Genomic DNA, 23172 nt, shown 5'->3' on the forward strand with positions numbered 1-23172 from the left:
AACCTCTTGGCCAGGTCACCCTTGCAAAAGAGATCCTCATCTCTAAGGGTTTTATAACTGGTTAAATACTAAACAACAAAAGATGGTCACAGAACAACAAAGTGCAAACATTCACCCTTTATTGTCGAGTAAAATTCAGTGAAAACATGGACAGACTAAAACATCAAAATTTAAGCAGATACGGGGGGGATCTCTACTGATTTGAATTTTATTTATACTGGAATTAATTTTCATAACATCCTTACATACAATGAAGTCCCTTGAACAATACAGCAGTATTTATTTGAACTTTGTCTTGTTCCCCTCAGTCTCTCTTCTTCTGTATGTAATTATGTCGCCTAAATTAAGTTCTAAACAAACGGGACAGTAAGGATATAGGTCCACTCCCAAACGGTCTGAATTCCACAATGGATTGATGTCGTCTTGCAGTTCCAACATTTGTGGACCCAAAAAAGGACTGTCCCATACCAGGACATTGATCCCAGGATGAGGTTCAGTCATGGATCCACTCTCCTCCCATTGAATCTCTGGAACTAGCATACCCTGCCAAAAAAAAAAAATTACTGTTTATGAAAATTGCGGTTTAAAAAAAAAAAAGTTTTAGATTATGTAGGCACAGTGACCGACTAATAATTACTTATATTGTTGCTGGCAGGCAGACCTCATATCTCCATAACTGTTTTTAATTTGCAAATAAGTGATCTTTAAAGAGTAGTGACATTAGTACATCTGATACAGGGCTCCAGACTAACTTTTTTCACTAGGAGCACTGTGGCCCCCAACTGAAAATTTTAGGGGCAAAACCAGAAAATTTAGGGGCGCATACCGTAAATCAACATGCTAACCAAATCTACTCATCTCCACTGTATTACTAATAAATACTTTAATAATAGATGGAGAAATTACAATGTGCTGTTTCAAATTCAGTGTCACATTTTATTCTGCACTTTTGAAGATGCAACAAGAAGGTAAACTGACAGCACCGTCGATGTCATGACAGTGCAAATAGTAAAGAAAACAGATGGAAATCTATCTTGGTGACACCAAATAAGTGCAGCCAAGATGGACAATAAGCGTGTTTGAGATCACCCAGGTGGACGAAACGCTGCGCAGATCACCTGGTTTAACCCTAAAAGCATCAGTGTTTAACAACATCGCTCCAATCAATACTTTTTATTAAAATAACTAAATCCGGCATGTTTTCCCCTTAGTTCCATCTGAATCATGTTAAGAACCTACAGATAGGCTATAGACGCTAGCTTGAACCGCCACGGGCTTGAACTCACAAGGCAGACTTACACAACTTGAGTCGAAAGCCGGCTAGTTTCGAGGCCCCTGGTTGGTTGTAGTTACTTATGTTGTGTGAAAAGCTGGTATGACAAGTATAAAACTTGACAAAACCATCATAAGACTTCCCCCGCTTTAAACCCATAAAATATATGACTGCCAGGCTAAGCTAAGCAAAGCTAAGCTAATTTGCAGTGGGGGAACTCTGCAAATGACTCGGCTGAAGTGTTCATAAAGCATTCACACATGTCACTTGCTAAGGAGAACGCTTCTACTTAGTATTCAATAACATTACAGGACGTACAACGAGGGAATGATCAAATAAATGCATTACTTACGGGCTAAGACTGATCCCGTTCGGAAAACCTCTCCGCCATGTTTGCCGCCCGCGTACTTTCAAGTGCTGTGCTGAACAGCTCCCTCCCTCGTCAGTTTGAAAGTGAGGAGTGTAAGGGGCCATTCGATTGGCTAAAAGCGAACCCGCCTGCTTTCCTGATGAGTTTGATTGACAGATTCACTAGCCAATGGTGACATTAGTTGACCTGCTCCGTCAGAAGAGTCTCAATATTCACCGTAGAAAAATCTCTCACACATGTGGGGAGATTCACAAACGAGAACGGGATTTTGAATGCAGATTCTGCAATTCGTATGATCTGTGAGTTCACATCACATGTGTACCTAAAAATCATGTTTGTGAAGCACCTACTGTGCATTTCTGATACATTTATTGTGAATTTCTGAAAAGTTTTTGTGAAACACAGTGTGCACATTTGTGAGAAACACTTATTGTGCATTTGTAAAACATTCAGTGTGCATGTGTGAAACACAATGTGTGTGTTTGTGAAACACAGGGTGTGCATTTGTGAAACACAACGTGTGCATTTCCAAATTTATTTAGCACGTTTGCATAAAATGACATTTGTGAATCGAATTGTGTGCATTTGTGACTCGGAGTGTGTGCAATTCTGAATTATGAGACTGTTCTGGCCTCATAGTTTTTATGCTCCTGATTTACAAAGATGTGAATAAAGAATAATCAGAAAAGCTTTTTCCTCTTATTTTTCTTTTTATATATCCTCTATCATGAGAAAATGCTACAAGAACATGTTAAAAACACCCAAACACCGTTTTCATTGGAGTGAGTCTTTAGCGCATCCCTTTATTTTTTGCTATCCAAGGTACTTTAACGTTGGGAGTTGGTACATCAGACCAGTCCTTCGGGTGCGATGCGATGCCAGAGGGGCACAGGAGTAGCGGTGCTTGGAGAAAAAAAATCTTCGCCAGCATTATCAGTTTACTATTATCTATTATTTCACAGAGTTTGTACCAGCTGGAAACCTGTGAATTGCCGTGCCTAAAACTGCGCGCTCCCGTCTCTGAGAAAGAGCACGCAGTTGCGGGGATGGAATGTGTGAGGAAGAAAAAAGAGGTTGGAGGTGGGGGGTTGTGGGTACAGGCAGCAAGGTGAATCGCGCAGGGATTGTAAAAGTGTAAAACCCAACTGCCAGCAAGCAGCAGATGTTCTCCTAGCACCCTACCCGCCAATTTTAACCGCACCTTCGACATTTAGGGTCCCTTGGTGGAGAGGGTGAGGGGACATCACTGTGAGTAATCAGGAGATGTCCCCTTAGTGCCCTACCAGCCAATTTTAACTGCACCCCCCTTAGTACACACACCCCTCCCCGCGCAATATATACATTCCAACATAAACACACACACATGCACACACACACCCTCTCAAACACACATACACGCACACACATTTTGCAAGGAAGGTGGGACCTAGGACCATCTGTCCCCTACCCCTTCCCTGGTGGGGGGTACTGGGCCCTTGGCAACGGCGGCCGTGTCCCCTGGGTGCCGGCTTCCTGGGCCCGGCGGTGCTCTCTTACACCTGAGCCGGGGGTGTTCGTGCTCCTGGGGGGTGGGTTCTGGTCTTGCCCCTGAGCGCTGGGCCCCGCCTAATTTCCAACTGTGGCCGAGCCTGGTCGGGCCATGTTTACAACACCCCTTGTGGGCCCCTTTTTCCCCGGGGGCCCTCCTCCTGGGCGGGGGCAGCGGGCCCCTGCCTTGCTCTTCCCAGGACCAACCGTGGGCCAGGTGGGTGGATGCCTGGAGTGCGGAGTGGGTCTCCCTTGGGGGCTCCTGGCTCGTACCTGGGGTTGGGGCGGGGGGATGCCCGGAACTCCTGGGTGGTGATGGGGTGCTCGTCTGGGGCTGTGGGTGTCCTTCTCCGGTGGGGTCCTGCGTTGGGCTCTACCCGGCGCGGCGGGGGGGCTGCTCTCCTGGTTGGGCTGAGGCGGCGCTCTCTTTCCCCCCGTGCCTCCCTGCTCTCTGGCTCTGGGGGCCTCGCGGCGGTCCTGCTGGCCCTGGCCTGGGTGGCGGATTTGGTCGCCCAGGGAGTGGTTGTTCCCTGCCTGCTCCCGTGTGGCGTTGGGGGGGTTCCGGCTGCCGCTGCCGCTGCGGCGGGGGTCTTGGTGTGGGGATGGCTGGGCACTCTCCCTCCTTCTTTTCACATTCCACCATCCATTTTAGAAGAACATAAACACTCACCTGAGCACAGGTGTTAGCTCACCTTTGCACTAACAGTTTGCGTGATAGAATGAATGAAATATTTCACACTAGTTGGTTTTAAGGCCTAGGTATGCGTGTGAACACTATCTGTTTTGTGTACATGTTGACTTGTTGACATGTGGACATTTTTGCAGCTAGTAGGTGTGTTGATAACATTTGAGTGTGTGTGGACAGGTCCGGCCCTTTTTGTACTACATTTGAACCTTACCGTAATGATAAACAACCAGTAAACTTGTTGCTTTATGGTGCTTTATGGTCTTATCCCTCCTCCCCTCCTACCCCCCCCCCCCCCCCCCCCCCCTAACATCCCTCTCTCTTCGTACTTTCTTTCCTTTTCCGTCCGGTCCAACACCAAAGATTTTCAAACATGGTTGAAATTGATAAAGTTCAATAAAGATTAGTAACCCCCATTGTTAAAGTAAAATATGTTCAAAACAAGAGGCTCTCAGTTCTCATCTGCCTGCCAAGCTGTTGGACAGGACAAGTAAAAAAATAAAAATAAAACTAAAACCCGCTTCCCGTCACTCACTGCAGTGTGTGAGTATTTGTTTGGCTCCGTGTCTGCATGTGAGTAGTCTTTCTCATATCTACAGAACATTCAGACCAACCTAAGATCACGTTTAAAGTCTCAACGCCTGCATGAAGCTGAAACTCACCACGTATCAACCAGACTACACCATTAGCAAAACTACCACGAGAAATAATCATCATTTATTAGCAACAGCATAACAAAGTTATTAAAAAGAATCCACAGATTTATTGTACTTTAAAAGTGTTGAAATTACATCAAATGCACACATTCATTGGTATGTCTAGTTTTAAACATATTGTTGCGGACTGAGTTTAACTGGGTGGCTGATGGGCCGCGTTGTAAGTTCTGGAGTTCATTGAACGCATCAAGCAGAGATCTGATTGGCCCAGTTCTGTCGCTCAGCCTGTTGTTATGTTGTTTGGACCAATGGGTTTTAGCTATGGGCCAAATAAGGGAAATGGGAGGGCTGGAGTGGGAGCAGGGGAATATAAAGTTGGGAGAAGCACTCTAGTCTCGGCGGGAGAGATTGAGGAATTGCTGAATTAATTGTACAGCGTTTGTTGCGGTCTGCAGTAACCAGAATAAAGAACCTTAAAACAGGTTAAGTCTCCGTGCCTCAGTGTGGGAAAGGGACACTAGATTATTGTATGGCTCTCTTGGCCAAAAAGGTTCCCAACCCCTGATCCAGACCCACTAGACAGTGCTTCTTCAATGATTTGTGATCTTCACTGGTGTCCATGGTTACATAAAATCTTTCCACCTTTATCAACCTTCGTCAGGGTAGGGAGAACACGTCAATGTAAGGGAGGGGTCATCTAAGATAGCACAAGGGTTACGTGAACCCATTTATAAGTTTGATGATATTAGGAGGGATCATACGTGCTTAACGTTGTGGATCATGCCGTCACCAATGTTCATGACATTCCACAGTCACAATAACTGGCTCTTGGTTCATGAAATGACAAAAAAGGAGAAGAAGCTGGAGAAAGGTGGAACGTGTAGTTGAAAGGTCTGTGCCATGCAGCATTTACCCAGATATCCTTTAAGCTGAATCAGATTTTCCTGCACATATTAGGAAAATTTACGTCTTCAGGTTGTAAAAAAAATATGTCAGGTGTTTTTAAAAGAGCTTTACTAACATACTAATAACTATAATAATTATAGCACCTTTACAGATAAAATTCACAAAGTGCTTCACAGTAAAACACGGTAAAACACCGAATATAAAAAAGATTAAATAAAAAGCAATTTTAAAAAGAGGTTTTTAGCTGCCTTTTAAAAGAAAACACTGAATCTGCAGATCTGAGGCTGAGAGGAAGGGAGTACCAGAGGGATGGAGCCACTGCTGCAAAGGCTCTGTTGCCCTTAGTACAAGGGTTAAGGGAACCCAGTTTAAAACTATCCTAGGCACTTTAACGTTGGGAGTTGGGTCATCTACCCACTAGACAGTGCTCTGAACCTTTTTTCTTCAATGATTTGAATCTTCACTGGTGTCCATGGATTACATGAAATCTTTCCACCTTTATCCACCTTTGTCATGGTAGGAAGAACAAGGGTGGGGTCATCTAAGATAGCACACGGGTTAAAAACCAGCAGACCCTGGTCACATGATGTACGACTGGTGCTTGGTTATTAAGAGCTGTGCATGTTAAAACCAGGATTTTAAAATGCACTCGGAAACTGATGGATGAATTGGTTAAAAGCCTTGCAGCAGCGTTCTGGACAACCTGGAGCCATTCTAAAGATTTCTTGCTTAAACATGTGAAGATGGAGTTGCAGTAATCAAGATGAGAAGTTATAAAAGCGTGGACTAGCATCTCCATCTCAGAACGTGACACAATTAGACTCAGTTTTGCAATGTTTTTAAGATGATAAAGACAAGAAAGAACAAGTGACCCGACATGAGAGTGAAGGGATGAAACCGGGTCTACAGTCACCCCAAGGTTCCAGACAGATGGCTTAAAAAGGAAGCCAATGGACCGAGCCACTTGATTATCTGGGGGAGGAAACTGTCAAGAGCACAGACTAGGACCTAGGGGTGTTTATTGCCAAGAGTCTGGCGATACAATACGTATCCTGATTCGCGCCCCGCGATACGATACGTATCCCAATATTTTACCGAAACATATTTTCTTTTCTTTTTTTTTTTAAATGTGACTTGAAAAACTCTACCTGAATTTCAATATCTTCCACTGTAATAAAATGGTCAAATTCAGTTTATTTAATAATCACAATGTTAAGCACTGCAACTGTATCTCATATGCATTCACCAAGGCAAATTCATAGTGCTTTTATTTTGGTAAGTTCAAATATAGAAAGGGAACAGTCCACATTGTCTTGATTTCCACAACAAAATATTTTTCAGTATAAGAAAATACAAAGAATGAATGTGCCTCAACCAATAAGTTTCTATTATGGAAAGAAAATGCTGTTTATTTTCAACATTGCTTAATGTAGATTCTCCAGTACTTTTAAAAGGTTCAGGAGCCTGAATGATGCTTCATAAATAAAGGGGGTGGGGGGCACATACTGATTCTTTCCAGAAACAATAAAGTGTGATGATGAGGCAGCATTGCAGAACAAAGGAAAGTTGCTGTAACCCATGTGCTAACCTAGGCACTTTAACATTGGAAGTTGGGTCATCTAAACCCACTAGACCAGGGGTGTCAAGGATATTGACACATCAATATGTATCCGGCCCACCAGATGGTTAAATCCGGCCCAGTCATGAAGAGTAAAAATTATAAGAATGTTTAAAAAAACAAGCATTTTCTAGTCCATACCTGTGGCGAGTTATGATTTCTTAACCCTTGTGCTGTCTTAGATGACCCCACCCTTACTTTTACATGGTCTCCCTACCATGACAAAGGTGGATAAAGGTGGAAAGATTTCATGTAATCCATGGACACCAGTGAAGTTCACAAATCATTGAAGAAAAAAGGTTCAGCACACTGTCTAGTGGATCTAGATGACCCAACTCCCAACGTTAAAGTGCCTAGGATAGTACAAGTGTTAAGGGAACCCAGTTTAAAACTAAGGGCAACAGAGCCTTTGCAGCAGTGGCTCCATCTCTCTGGTACTCCCTTCCTCTCAGCCTCAGATCTGCAGATTCAGTGTTTTCTTTTAAAAAGCAGCTAAAAACCTCTTTTTAAAATTGGGTTTAAAAGGGTTACAGAAATAACCGAAATGTGCAATGCAGTTTATTATAAGGATTGATTGAATGTTAGATGTAAAATATTCAGTCTGAATAAAATTAAATAAACCAATTTTTTTAAGTGAAATGCATTTTATTTTACATCCATTGGTCTCTGTGAATGAATGTGTAATAATAAGTGATTAGGCTATAATTTTGGCTGAGGCATTTTTTCCAACTGAGTAAAAAAAAAGAAAAAAAATGTTTTTTGCTTTTATGTTACTGGTCCGGCCCATTTGGGATCAGACGCCTTGAATGCGGCCCCCGAACCAAAATGAGTTTGACATCCCTGCACTAGACAGTGCGCTGAACCTTTTTTCTTCAATGACTTGTGAAGCTCACTGTTGTCCATGGATTACATGAAATCTTTCCACCTTTATCCACCTTTGTCATGGTAGGAATAACATGTCAATGTAAGGGTGGGGTCATCTAAGATAACACAAGGGTTAATGTGACAAAGGTGCTTTGTTTACACATCAGTCTTTTCTGCTGAACCTTTGCAGCCACGCTTCTCACACGCGGAAGTAAAACTGGTAACGCTCCTCGCCACGATGTCAGCCTTTTTTCAGAGCGTTGAACACATCCCTCTGATCCATAAGGTCGCTGAACTAGAATCTATTGCTGGGAGGTTCTGCAGAATTTTTGCCCGCTTTGTCGATTGCATTTTAGCCGATGCTAAGCGCATTAGCCTATTAGCCGCTGCCGTGCTTCACTTGTAGATAGATAGATAGATAGATATAAACTTTATTAATCTCCCAAAGGAGAAATTCAGGTGTCCGGTAGCAAAACACACAACCACACACAACAAACAACAGTAAAAAGACAGTTCACAAAATAATATCAGTTCATATCAGGCAGGTTCATTAAACAGCCTGATAGCTGTAGGGACAAATGAGTTCTTAAAGCGCTCTGTCCTGCAGCGCAGTGAAAGGAGTCTATTACTCCGTGTGCTCCTCTGACCTGACATCGTGTTGTATTTATCTGAGCCGCTAAAAAGCATAGCAATCCACATTTTTATATTGTAACGACCCAGCTGGTACATCACTGTAGCGGGAAAGCAATAGCCAAGCTGCTTATTAACTGGCTAAGTTGGAGAGCTGTCCGAGCCCCATTCACCACCTGACTCCGAACAGTCTCAGATAGAGAGAAGCAAAGAGAGAGGCAGATTCCGTAATCTCCATTCTGGCATCAAAGCCCATTAATTTGAACACACACAAACAGCCAAACAGCATGGACGTCACTTCTGCTTCCAGCCCTCTCACTTATGGTTTTACCCCATGATTCCCCACTTCCCATGAGTGTTAGGGGCTGAAGGCGAGGCTAACCCCCAGGTCGCTACATTGCCCCCACCTAAGAGGGTTAAGTGTCCCCACAACCCTCACATAGCTGAGAACCAAACCACACAGACAGCAAAACACATGAACACACTGGCTGAAGACTCATGCTCTCAATCCAAACCACCACTGTGTAACAGTCTTCCTCCCAGCTAGCTGGTTTCGCACATCTGTTACTGACACACTTCCGTGCCAGTATGTGCCCAGCCAGCAGAATCAAACACTGTCCCCGCAGCGGTGGCAGCACCACCATCAGGGTGCACGTCACCTTGAGGAAGTAGACTCTCTCCGAGCAAAGAGCTGCAGATCATCGGCGAAGGTCCCCAGGCGTTCGTCGTCCCTACAGCGACGAGACTCCAGCTGCTCTCGGTTCTGTTCTGTCGAACCCTGCTCTCCAAAGCGTCGCTCTAATACTGCTGTCAGTGCCGACAGGTCTCACAGCTCTGCAGATGAGAGGTCCAGCAGTACCTGGAGTGTAGCGCCCTCCAACGCCAGGCGTGGGTGTGTAACAAGTTTCCTCGGGACTCCAGCCCTCATCGCCAGCCGCCAAGTTGACCTGAGCCAGGTGTGGTTTCAGTGGTGTTAAGCCACTGCATCGTGAAAGTTTTACTGGGCTGCGCACTGTCATCACAGACTGCTCTGGACGGTTCATCACTTGCGTGGAAACCCGACTCGCAGGGACAGGCTGCAGTTGACGGCAGGTGCTCGTACCTTTAGGTAGATGATTTCGCCCTTGCTCCTCCCTTGTCCTGAGTTGCCTCCAGGATGTGAATTTGTCCCTCCATCTCAGCCATCTCTTGCTCCATGTCGTAGTTCTCCATGGCGTAGCAGTATCGGCTGAGGATCCCACTTCTGACACCAATGTACCCAGCTGGTACGTCACTATAGCCAAACTGCTACTGAAGTGGCTTCATTGGAGAGCTGTCCATGCCCCATATACCGCACGACTCTGAACAGTCTCAGAGAGGAAGAAATAGGCAGATAAGCTAAGTCTCAGTCTTAGGGGCTGAAGGCGGGGCTACTGGCAGCAACATGGCACAGAGTTTCTGTTTGGTATCCATCCCAAGTAAAAACGAAGTAGTTCATGTCTCATAACAACGAAACAAGCTGCCTCTGGCTGCAGTTTTCCTGTTGTATTGTGTGGTGTGGAGCTGCTCAAAGCCTTCGTGTGCTCTGCTGCCAACTAGCGGTCGGAGTGTGAAGTGGACAACAAGAGTCAAACACTAAAGGACACTCAGAAGTAATTAAAGAAATATCATCCTGTCAGCATTTTGAAACGATGCAAGTATCGCCAAATGAAGTATCGCGATATTTTGCCAAATCGATTTTTTCTTACACCCCTACTATGACCTCATTTTTGGCTTCATTTAGTTGGAGAAAGTTGTTATTCATCCAACTCTTGACTGAATCCAGACACCTGTACAAAATCTGTTTTAAAAACATCCTAGGGTTTAAAAGACAGATAAAGCTGAATATCCTCAGCATTAAAATGAAAAGAAATATCATTAAAAGAACTTAGAATATGCTGCAAGGGCAGCAGATTTAAATGAACAATAAAGGTCCCAAAACTGTTACATGCATAAACTGTGGTTCTGCACACCTGTCCAGGCTCGCTGGCAGCAGGTATGTGCTGATCTATCAGTCTGACTTAATGTTTCAATCACGGCTTCACCATCACTGTGTGTGCTTGGTGACATGAGAGCCATCGATACAAAAGGAGGATTAGTATATGTAATTTTCACAACTGTTTGTATTGCAAAAAAAAATTCTAAAAATAAGGAAAATATTAATGTAAATCAATACAGAAGTCTGCTTGATAATAGCTTGGAAAAAATGTCAGCCCCAAGTTGTAGTTATTTGGAAAGAATTCAGTCTCTCTGGTCCCCCATTGCAAACTCCATGACCTAGGGGGTTGGGCGCCGCAGGGTCTTCCGGACTTGGGTGTGTGTGTGTGTGTGTGTGGGGGGGGGGGGGGGGGTTAGGGCGGGTGCTTGGTAAGGGTTTATGGCCTACTCTCCACGCAGGGAGAGGCATCCCTGTGCTCTCTGGCAAGACCAAGAGCCGGCGATCACATTACATCTGAGCCTTGGGGTGTCTGTGTCTCTGTGGTGTGGGTTCTGGTCCTTGCCGTTGTGGCGGCCTTCTCTAAAACTCCAACTATGGGTGATCCTGGTTGGGCCAAGTTCATAACACTCCTTGTGGCCCCCCACCACCCTTGGGCATCTTCTTCCTGGGCAGGGGTGGCTGTCCCCTGCCTCGCTCTCTCCTGGACCAACCGTGGGCTGGGTGGCTGGCTGTCTGGAGTGTGGAGTGGGTCCGAAATCAGAAATATTTCTCTGGATGTTTTTTGTCCATGTCTCATCAAACCAATTATGAAGGCTGCAATACCTGGAAGTGTACTCTATTCAAAGCCCTGTAATTTCAGAATTATGTGTATTCATAGACATGCTACACATGTTGCACTTCATGCTTTTGGTCCCAATAGTAGTTCTGAAGTATAGGGAGGATAAAAAGGCAGCATGGTTTTTAGAATGTTTGATGTTACTGACATAGCTCCCACTTCAAATCCACTGTGAAGATGCCAGGCAGAAAAGATGTTTGGAAAGATGGCTCAGTGTTAACATAAGATAATCTCTGTTGATTCATTTCCTTCCCCAGGTAGCTGTTTGACCTCTTCTCATGGCAGTGTTTCTTGTGCCACTCTGCTGGTAAAGAACTCTGACTCTCAATTTTTTTCCAAACTTTTCTGAATGTGTTCTTCCTCTGTCTCACCCCCACAGAACATGATGAGTGTGCAAGTGGCAAAAATGTGTGTGATGAAAATGCCATCTGCACCAACACCATCAGAGGACACCTGTGCACCTGCAAGCCAGGCTACGTGGGCAAGGGCACCATCTGCAAGGGTAAGGTCTTGCCCTGGAACAGCCCTCCAGACACACAAACACAGACCCAAACTTTCCTTCACATCCGATCAGAGCTCATTCCCTGCCCCGTAATGACATGGTTCAAGCCTCCCTCAAGTCACTAAGCTAGAAAGCAGCTGCAGCAGAGATGATGAAAATGAAAATTGATTTTGGGCCAGTTTCAGGCTGTATTTGAACGTGTGTGCAACTGCTCACTCATTCTTTTCCCTGTTCGCTGTTGATTGTTGCCCTTGTCTGCTGCTCTGGCTCTACAGCTGAATCTGAGCAAGTGTTATTTTTCCCCCTCCAGTATATTTGAACCACATCTTCATTTGGAGACATTTTGTTTATACCAAAAACACTCTGATTTGCTGTTGCAAGGTAACTAAAATGCATAAATTTCATACATTGAGAAAAAAAATGCCCATTTAAAAGCAGTTCTCAGCAGCCTTCTCAGTAATTACATGATCACAGAGAAACTGCTTGAAACTCTAAAATGGTTTTGAGCATGGTTCAGTAGGAGATCCTTTAAGAGAAGTTCTGCCATTTTTTCCTTTGACATTCAGCAGACAATAGACCAAGAGTAAGAGAAGATGTCGGACATTTGAGCTTGCGCACCATAACGGAACTAGAAAGCTTTGCATTCAGCGGTCATGTCCTTTTAGCATAATGTCCTCACAACAGTCTTTGCATAATGTTATTGTTTTTTTTTTTTTGCTTTAGTATTTAAACTTTAGTCCACATCTCATCATTGAGCCTTTGCCTTTTTTTTCATTTTTTGTATGAAAACCACACTAATGGAAACTAAACCCCCACAGCTTTCACTGAAATAAAATATCACGCAGTCAAAATGAACTAACTGCTTTTTTAAGGTTAATGCTCTGGCCACCCAGTTGAAATGTAAAGTGATAGTTTATTAAGGGTTAATGTTTGGCAGTTACTGAATCAGAAGTTAACTTCAGTTCAGAACACGATGGTGAGATATTGATTGATTTGGTTGATTAATTGATTCCAAGCATTGTTGTCAAAGCAATGAAGAATTCACATAGATTTATCAAACTACACAAATGATGAAATGCATAGATTAAAAAACAGAAGAAAAAACACTTAAGTCACATTTGCCTAATTAAATATATTGATCATTAACTAAGTCATGTAGAGCTTGATTTATTGCTTGAAAAGGAGTGGGAAGAAGCGAGTTTATATAATCCCACCCCTACTGTGTTAATTCATTTTAATTGTTTTACATAGTTTTTGTAATCCGGTTTTGATCAGATACATTCTTTTCAATTTACAAAATCAAGTTCATATTAATGATTGATTATCTTCAGAAAACATTCATACATAATTTCAGTAAACATTAACGGTAACCAATATGTAATGATGTAGGAATTAAATTCACTACATTAACGTGGTTTATGAGTGATTTTAATCTCCCTTGGTGTAGCACACATCCAATTGAATGATCAAACTGTAAATACAGAATGTTGAAAAAAAACAACAATAATAATAATAATTCTTGGAAAACATAAACAAATATATATATTAAACAGCTGTTAAACTGCTCCAAAATATTCCATTGTACAGACATAACCAATATTAAATTTTACATACACATTTTCAGTCATCTATAGCAAACTGACACAACTGACAAACTGACAAACTGTGAATACTGCACTAAATCCACTCATCACTCAAAAAAAACCAAAACAGCAGATCTAACTCTTACCACGCTGGGGAGAGGATCACAAATTCTGATAAATGTTGCTGTTTCTTTAAAATTTTTTTTTTTCCTCCACTGCATCAAAACAAAGGCTAGAAGCTTTGAAACTGCTCCCGCGGCAAATTCAAAATGGCGGCGCCCACAACATCAACTACGGTGGCTCTTAAATGCCAAAATAGGCAGGCGCCCAACAAACATAAATTAAAGCGGCCTCTAGCGGCCTTAACATCCCGGCCCCGATGAGCGATTGCGAAAGTAAATCGCTCATCCCTAGTTTCTACAATTCCCAAATGTATTAAAGAATCAAATTTATAGTACTAAATACTACACTAAATAAAACACAGGCAATTGCATGTGTGGCAGAATCAAATTTTAACAAGTGCTCATATATTCAAGTCTCTTATGCATCAGTCATAGCACCCAAAAGTCACAGATGGCAGTATGGAACTAGTCCTTGGGCGGTTAAGTCTTTGATTTATTTAGATTCGCCCACCAGATTGGCCTCCAGCAGACAAATCTTGGCAGTAGGACGATCAAGTTCACCTGAAGCTGTTTTCACTCGAACACTTCGAACTAGTCCATCTTCACCCGGGTGAGTAGCAACCACGAGCCCTAGGGGCCAGCTGTTGCGTGGAGTGTTCTCATTGAGGATGAGAACCAGATCGCCAAATTGCAAGTTGCGCCTAGGATGAAGCCATTTCTGACGCTTCTGGAGTGTGGGTAAGTATTCCTTCAGCCATCTCATCCAGAAGACGTCAGCGAGGAACTGAACCTGACGCCAGCGACGTCGGTATAAGTCCTTCTTTACAAAGGCGCCAGGTGGAAGAGACGGACCTGCGCGAAGTAGCAGTAGGTGGTTGGGTGTCAGTGGTAAGTGGTCAGTAGGGTCCTCGCTTAGCTTGGTGATGGGGCGGCCATTGACGATAGCTTCAATGGTGCAAAAGAGCGTGGCTAGCCCTTCATCATCAAGTGGCTGAAGTGCGATGACAGCGTTGAGCACAGAGCGAACAGATCGTATCAGCCTCTCCCAGACACCACCCATGTGTGAGGCACCTGGTGGGTTGAAGATCCACTTGATGTTGCTCTGCAAAAGGTGGTCTGCTATCTTTCGCTGGTTCCACTCAGCGACAGCCTGACGAAGTTCGCGCAGACCTCCAACAAAGTTGGTTCCATTATCAGATCTGATTTCTTTGGGTTCGCCTCTCCTGGCGATGAACCTCTGCAGAGCATTGAGAAAGGAATCAGTATCGAGGGTGTTTGAGACCTCCAGGTGGATAGCTCTGGTTGTAAGGCACGTGAATAGGCATCCGTACCTCTTGAGTTCGCTGCGGGCTCGCTTTACCAGCAGAGGGCCGAAATAATCGACGCCAACGCGGCTGAAGCATGGTTCACTTGGAGTTACTCTCGAGTCAGGCAAGTTTGCCATCTGCTGGTGGTCAGGTACTGCCTTCGGCTTGCGACACACCATGCATGATTTGAGGACAGCATTGAGAGCATACCGTGCCTTTAAAATCCAGAAGCGTTGGCGAATTTCTGAGAGAACCCGTTCCATGCCTGAGTGCCCGAGCAGAAGGTGGTAGTGTTTGATGAGTAACTTGGTGACATGATGGTATTTAGGTAGTATGACTGGATGCTTTGCTTCAAAGGGGATCGGTGCATTCACAAGACGTCCTCCCACACGTAGTAGATCCGTCTTGTCATCCTTGAATGGCTTGAGACTGGCGATGCAGCTTGATGGAATTTCACCAGAACCGAAGCATGAGCCCTGTATATTCTGGAGTATAGCTACTTCTGCAGCTTGTATCTCCTCAACGGTGATAGGTTCTAGGAGTTGCTTGCCTGGTTTCTTGCGTAGCAGGCTTTTCAGCCGTAGCAAAATGGCTACTGCACGTCTTAGACGGTGCCAGTCACAATATCGCTCTAGCAGGTTGTCCAAACCATCAGCTGTTTTGCAACTGGCCATGTACACTGCTTTGGTTTGTTTGATCTCGGCTATCTCAGGTAGGCTGCCCAGCTTGGGCTGAGTGGGCCAGTCTTCCTCTGAGCCTTGAAGAAACGATGGTCCTGAGACCCATCGTTCACTTGACAGGATGTCACTGGCAGACATTCCTCTCGAGACATCATCTGCAGTGTTGGATGCTGTGTCAACATATTTCCATTGATGACGCTCGGTGTGTTCCTGAATCTTTGCTATGCGGTTGGCAACAAAGGTGGTAAAGTGTCGTTCTTGATTGTTAATGTAGTGAAGCACAATAGTGCTATCAGTCCAGAAGAAGGTATGATCCACAGGAATTTCTAGGTGGAGTTTGATATGCTGGTCCATATCAGTTGCAGTGACAGCAGCGAGCAACTCCAGGCGCGGTATGGTGGTTGGGTTTAATGGGGCCAACCTAGCCTTGGACATGATGAGTGTGCACCTGTTGTTCACCCTGAGGTAGGATATAGCACCGTATGCAGCCTCTGAGGCATCAGAGAAGTGATGCAGCTGGACTTCTGAAGAATTGCCAGGCATTGTTATTCTGAGGCATCTGGGAATAGTCAGAGCAGATAGGAGGGGTAGATCTGTCAACCACCTCCTCCACTGATCTGCAATGGCTTCTGGAAGTTGTGCATCCCAGTCCAACTTCTGACGACACAGCTCTTGGAAGAGCAATTTTGCTTTTAGTACGAAAGGACTTGCAAACCCCAAGGGGTCGTAGACGGAGCTGGTTGCGGACAGCAGACCTCTTTTTGTTGCTGGTCTGCTGATGGGTCTAGCATCAAAGGTGAAACAGTCCTGCTCCGCATTCCACAATACACCCAAGATGCGCTCATAAGGTAAGTCGTCCTGATCAAGGTTGAGCTCGCACACAGACTTGGCCCATTCATCAGCTGGGATAGATTTCATCACCCTTTTAGAGTTGCTCAACCACTTAGTAAGCTTGAAGCCCCCGTTGGCAAGTAGTTGACGGAGTTCTGAGGCGAGTGCGATAGCCGCGTCCTCTGTGGGTAAGGACTTCAAGCAGTCGTCGACATAGAAGTTCCTCTTCACGGTTTGGACCGCATCTTCACCGTAGCTGCCCTTGTTGTCTTCTGCAGCTCTTTGTAGGGCAAAGGCAGCAGCACTTGGACTCCATACACCCCCGAAAAGGTGAGCAGTCATGCGATATTGTTTGGGTGGTTTGTTTGGGTCATCATCTTGCCACCACAGGAACCGAAGTGCATCTCTTTGGTTTGGTGGTACTCTGACCTGGTAGAACATGCCTTCAATGTCGGCGTTCAGTGCAACAGGCTCTTGTCTGAACTTTAGAAGTACGCCCAGTAATTTATTAGTCAAATCTGGGCCTTGATGTATGCGGTCGTTCAGAGAAGCTCCTTGGTAGCGAGCAGCACAGTCATAGACTATGCGCACCTTGCCTGGTTTTTTAGGGTTTAGCACAGGATGGTGTGGCAAGTACCATATGGCTCCATCTACACCATCTTTATCTTTCACTTCCTCAGCATACCCTTTCTGCAAGGAGTCATTAATGCTCTGTTTGTACATCTGTTTCAGGTCTGGATCCTTAGTCAACCTTTTCCCTAATAGGTCCAGCCTGTGCTTGGCCATTTGGTAGTTGTTTGGTAGTTGAGGAGGATGCTGTTTGAAAGGTATGGGCAACACATAATGTCCATCTTCTTTGGTAACGTTCCTCTTCCAAAGTTCCAGAACTTCTCGGTCAGAAGCTGATGGTAAGTCGCTATTCACATGAGCCGGATCATCAAGCTTCCAGAACTTTTCCACAACTTGCTGCAGAGCTGTCTCCGCTTGAGTGCAGTTAGCTGAAAAGGTATCTAGGACACCAGAGACTGGACCATTGAGAGTCCATCCGAGACCAGTCAAGGTTGCATAGGGCTCACCTGCCTCACCGCGTCGGACTTCACGTGGGGCCAGTATGTCAGGTTGGTCAAGCCCAATTAGCAGGTGAACCTCATCGGCTAAATCAATGTCCCCAGGACATATGTTTTCAGCGATGTCCTGTTGATGGGTAAACTGAGATATTTCCTGCACCGTGACCAGGTTGTTAAGGCTGATGTTCAGGCGGTCACGACTGAGAACACCCTTCAGCAGGTAAGATTCTCTGCGTTGATGGTCTTCCACCCGTAAATCCACAGACAGGGTGTCAACGTTGACATTCTTTGACTCCATAGTACTCAGTTTAATGTTCATCCTATGTGTCTCAAGCCGTAGTGCACGAATCAGCTGCTTGGAGCAGAAGGTGCCATTTGCGCCATTATCTAGAAGGGCGAAGGCGTTGATCGAGAAGTGGTTGTCTGGATCGGAGACCACAACTGGTAGAATGGGTAGAGCAACTTTCTGCCCATTAGGGTGGTTACGCTTCCTGGTAGCAGTGGCCTGGATCTCTGGTTGTTGGTTTGCAGTTGGTTCTTCTACACTGGCTGTAACAGGTGGGTTGTTGTTGGTTGTTGTGGTAGATTGGTTGTTGTTGGTTGTTGTCGCTACTATTGCAGAATGAAGCCAACTGTTATGCCTTTGTCCACACCCAGGCACCTTACAAACCCATTTGCGGGTGCAGGTTTCTCTAGCATGCCCCGTCATGAAGCAGTTTTGGCAAAGTTTTTTCTGTCGCACCAGTGTCAGCCTGTCTTGTACTGTCATGCCTCTGAAAGAGGAGCACTGGTTAAGAAAGTGTTCTCCGCTGCACTTGGGACATTTGAGGGTACCACCTTTGACCTTGGAGCTGGTGGCCTCTGACTCTGTGGCAAAGGACTGTGCCTTCATCGGCTTTGATGATGACTTGGATGATGTGCTGGTTGACATGCTGTGGGTGAGGAGAGATCCAAAGATGGGATCTGATCTCTTCTCAGCTTCCTCTTCAACAAGTTTAACAACATCATCCAGCTTTGGAAGGCGGCCCGATCTTGTGATCTCATAATTAAATGTCAGCCACTTCTTCTTGAGATCATATGGCAGTTTCTCTACTATTTGTAGCAGTGCACGCCCTCCATTTAATTCCTCCTCACACTTCATGGCTTTTAGTGTGTCTCTGCAGCTGCGGAGGGTGTCAGCGAAGCCTTGCAGCTGTGTGATGTCCTTTATCGACTTGTAAGTCAGAACCTTGCCAATCCAGGCCTGGGAAATGGTGTATGGATTGCCGAATCGTTTCTTGAGCGTTGCCATGGCTTCAGTATAACCCACACTTGGCACAGGGTGATACAGACAGTGGCAGATGGCCTCCCTAGCTTAGCCGAAAGTGTAGTGATGGAGCCGAATAAGCTTTTCTTCATCTGGGACTGTGTCCTTATCGACCAGGGTGGTGAACAGTCGCATGAACTGCCAGTATTTCAGTGGCTCTCCATCAAACTTAATAATATCAGCAGGAGGTAGTCGCATTGTGTCAATATGTGCCTGGTGTTGTCGCCGTGACAACTCTAGCAGTTCGGCTACTGATGTTTCATTGTTGGCCGATGCCCCTAGTGGTGATGAAGGACCCAGGTTTCTTGTACTTGACTGCAGTTGCAATTCACTACATTAACGTGGTTGTTGAGTGGTTTTAATCTCCCTTGGTGTAGCACACATCCAATTGAATGATTAAACTGTAAATACAGAATGTTGAAAAAAAAACAACAATAATAATAATAATTCTTGGAAAAGATAAACAAATATATATATTAAACAGCTGTTAAACTGCTCCAAAATATTCCATTGTACAGACATAACCAATATTAAATTTTACATACACATTTTCAGTCATCTATAGCAAACTGACACAACTGACAAACTGACAAACTGTGAATACTGCACTCAATCCACTCATCACTCAAAAAAAGCAAAACAGCAGATCTAACTCTTACCACGCTTGGGAGAGGATCACAAATTCTGATAAATGCTGCTGTTTCTTTAATTTTTTTTTTTCCTCCACTGCATCAAAACAAAGGCTAGAAGCTTTGAAACTGCTCCCGCGGCAAATTCAAAATGGCGGCGCCCACAACATCAACTACGGTGGCTCTTAAATGCCAAAATAGGCAGGCGCCCAACAAACATTAATTAAAGCGGCCTCAAAACAAATAATCTTTGATTATTATTATTAAAACATATTATCACATTAAACCAGTAATTATTACCACACATTGCAGATTAGATAAAGAAATTCAATAGCTTATTGATTGTAATTTAAAAGATTTCAGTAATCATTTCCGGTTTGGCGGATGAGTGATTGGACGCAGGCGTCTGCTCTCCCGAACTTTTATAGCTTTTATAAGTCAAAACCCTAACTATTTGACCCTGCCCAAACGCGTTGTCGTTACAACTTGACAAGCAAATTTTGACCATAATCATGTCGCGAAAAAACACAAGAGAAGAAGAAAGGGAGGAAGAGAGTAATGTCGGAGTCTTCACGGCGGTGCTAACGGCTAAGCTAACGGAAACCAAAGCGGAGCTGCTGGCTGAAATCAAAGACACATACACTAAGTATGATCCAAACTGATCAGTGTTCAAGCCTCCGTTGGTGACCATTCTGAATCCATTGTCCAATTGGAAAGAGCAGCGGATTCTACCGCTGCTGAAGTGGCTGAGATTCAGTCCTACTTTCTTTTCTAACTTCGGACAATGCTAAGCTAAAGGCTAAGCTAGTGGATGCTGAAGGACGTAGCCGCCAGTGGCGCCACCAGGGGGTGGCCAGGGGTGGCCACGGCCACCCCTCTCCGACACCTGGCCACCCCAGTGGCCACCCCAGTAGCCACTATAAGCTGTGGTAGCATCAGTTGTGCGTTTCATCCCAAATGCACAGCCAGCAAGCGGGCAAGTCGCTCTGATCACCTAAACCGGCCCTCACCCCCTCCCCTCCCTGCTGCCTTTGAGTGCGCAGACAAGAGGAGCCGCTGGATGCAGAATGAATAAGACGCGTGGTTCACTTCCGCGTTCGAACCCTCAGATCCTCGGTCAGACAAAAGAACCAGTCTCAGTCACTAAAGATGAACTTTCTTTATTACTTTTTCTTTAAGTCAAAAACGGCGACTGACCGCGCGTGTACGCGCTCCACACCCTCACGCGCTCTCCCCCCTCTCTTCCTGCATTGTGCGAGCACCGGTTTCAGCACGCACACACACGCGTGCGCGCGTGAACGCACGCACGCACACACAATCACACATCCCAAAATGCTACGTTTCTTTTCCTGTTAAATATTTTCCGTGGGTCTTTAACAATCTGTTTACTGTACTTTAGATCTGAATAGATAGATAGATAGATAGATAGATAGATAGATAGATAGATAGATAGATAGATAGATAGATAGATAGATAGATAGATAGATAGATAGATAGATAGATAGATAGATAGATAGATAGATAGATAGATAGATAGATAGATAGATAGATAGATAGATAGATAGATAGATAGATAGATGACTTTATTAATCCCACAATGGGGAAATTCCATTTATCTGTGGCAGCAACACGACATTCAGAAATAATCGGTATAATATAACATCAATAAAGGACATCACAAATGACATTTATATTAAATAATTAAAAATATCACTAAAATTATTGTGAAAAATTATTATCAAAAATTAGATTCTTATTAAATAAAGAAATATATATTAAATATTAAATAAACACAGCTGCAAAGGTGTAAAAAACATGCGGTCTGCAAAACATGTAAACCCAGTGTGCAAATACTTGGTGCAAATACGCCACATCATCAGCGGTGGTAGATGTGTCATTACTTTTTATTAATAAGTAAAAAAAGGATGTCCCTGTCACAAGCCACTCATTTTCATGGCACTATTTAAGCACCGGTTGTTGTGTTACCGCAACATTTTGATGTGTTTTTGTTTCCACAGAGTTACCTATAGTCATTAGTTGATGCTTGTGTCTGTCCATTTTCAGAGAATGAAGAGAAATTCAACATATATTCTTATTTTAAGAATAAAAGTGCAGCAGAAGGAGTGAAAGAGATGGTAGGGGAGCAACAGAGGAGTAGTGAGAAGGAGGAAGATGAGACAGAGCAGCATAAATGACAGAAGAGAATGAGGAAGACAAAGATGAGACAGCATCAGAGGAGGGACAGTCAGCATCATTGGTCAGAGAAGCAAGGCAGAACTCAGCATAAGGGGCTCCACCTGTTCCTGGACCAACTGGTGAAGTTAGAATTATGTTACCCTAATAATAAAAATGTTTCATGATTATTAGTCTGAATAGAAATGTCAACAGATATAATTAACAATTAGAAGGATATTTTTATTATTATTTCAGAACAACAGATTAATTTTTTTGTTTATTATAGATATCTCTCAGTCAAGAGCCGAACACCCCAAGCAGACACACCTAAGCATTAAATATAAACAAAAAAATAAATAAATATATATCAGTAGTAGTATGTACTAATGGTATCTACTAGTATCTATTAGTTATTATTAAGTTCATGTTCTACAAAATATCAGTAGGCATTTATCTTTCTGTTGGTTTTCTAAAGGTTGTTTTACTACGTTTGGTAGAATGAATTTTAAAAATATAGCTCATGGTTTTTGTGTGCCACCCCAAGATTAAATGTGGCCACCCCCATGAAAAATTTCTGGAGGCGCCACTGGTAGCCGCCGCTGTAACATTCGCATTGTCAGGCTACCTTAAAACATCGAAGGCTCTGCGCCCACTGCCTTCTTCTCGCAGCTACTTTTTGAAGTGCTTGGTGCAGACATTTTGACATCTTTCCCAGACGTAGAAAGAGCACACCACTCGCCTGTTGCTAAACCCAGGCCTTCAGAGAGACCGCGGCATGTCCTGGTTTGCGTTCACCGTTTCCAGACCAAGGAGCTTGTGGTGCGGACAGCGCGCAGACTATGAGGGAAGCTGACCTATAAGGGCTCTCCTATTCAAATCTTTGAGGATTACTGCCCGGAGGTTTTGGAGCCGCGTGCCCAATACCGGGACGTGATGAAGAGGCTTTATGGAAAAGGCTTTAAACCGGCCCTGAGGTACCCGGCAAGGCTGTCTTTTGTGCTGAAAGACGGCTCCAGGAAACATCTCCCCTCCGTTAAGGATGCCACAGACTTTCTTTCTCATCATTGCGGAGAGTAGGGGCCAGAGGTGAGCAGACGGTTCAAGTGGTCACAAAGCTATGCATGGCAGCAGACCTAAAACAATTTATTAAAAAAAAAAAAACTGTTGTAATTATGCAACATTTTGTCTATCTAATGTTCTCCGTGTTAAGGAGTTACCACTGTTCTTCTTTTCATATTGAAAGGTTTAATTAAAAAAAAAGGAAAAAAATATTATTGTTATTAATTTTTATTTTTTTAATCCCTTAACTATTTTTCCTTTTTTTTTTTTCTTCATCGCATTCAAGTTCGGTTCCCGCTTTGCCTTATCATAGTTAGTGCTTTTTCTCTCAACTTATTTAAAATTTAGACATTTCTTTTGTTATTTCCATTGTTTACTGCTATTTATGTCCTATTGTTGACTTTCTTTCCCTATATATATATATCTATATATCTATAGATATATAGATATATATATATATTTTTTTTAATAATTAACTAATAATTTAATTTAATTTTTTACTGCTTTATCAGAATTTCACCAGTAGATGCATACAGTCTGAGTGCAACACGCATTTCAGTTTATCCTTCAAATTTGACTTAACCTTTTTT

General features: G+C 43.9%; 1 protein-coding gene across 1 annotated transcript in view; it reads left to right on the forward strand.

Annotated features, from left to right (window-relative positions):
• The window catches only part of nell1 (neural EGFL like 1), a 507083-nt gene that overhangs the window by 374529 nt on the left and 109382 nt on the right, over positions 1 to 23172 (forward strand). Inside the window, exon 14 of the mRNA XM_023952325.1 lies at positions 11701 to 11823. Coding sequence (XP_023808093.1) covers positions 11701 to 11823 — 123 coding nt within the window. The remainder of the gene's footprint in view (positions 1 to 11700; positions 11824 to 23172) is intronic.

Source organism: Oryzias latipes, chromosome 3 (assembly GCF_002234675.1).
Source record: "Oryzias latipes chromosome 3, ASM223467v1".
NCBI lineage: Eukaryota > Metazoa > Chordata > Actinopteri > Beloniformes > Adrianichthyidae > Oryzias > Oryzias latipes.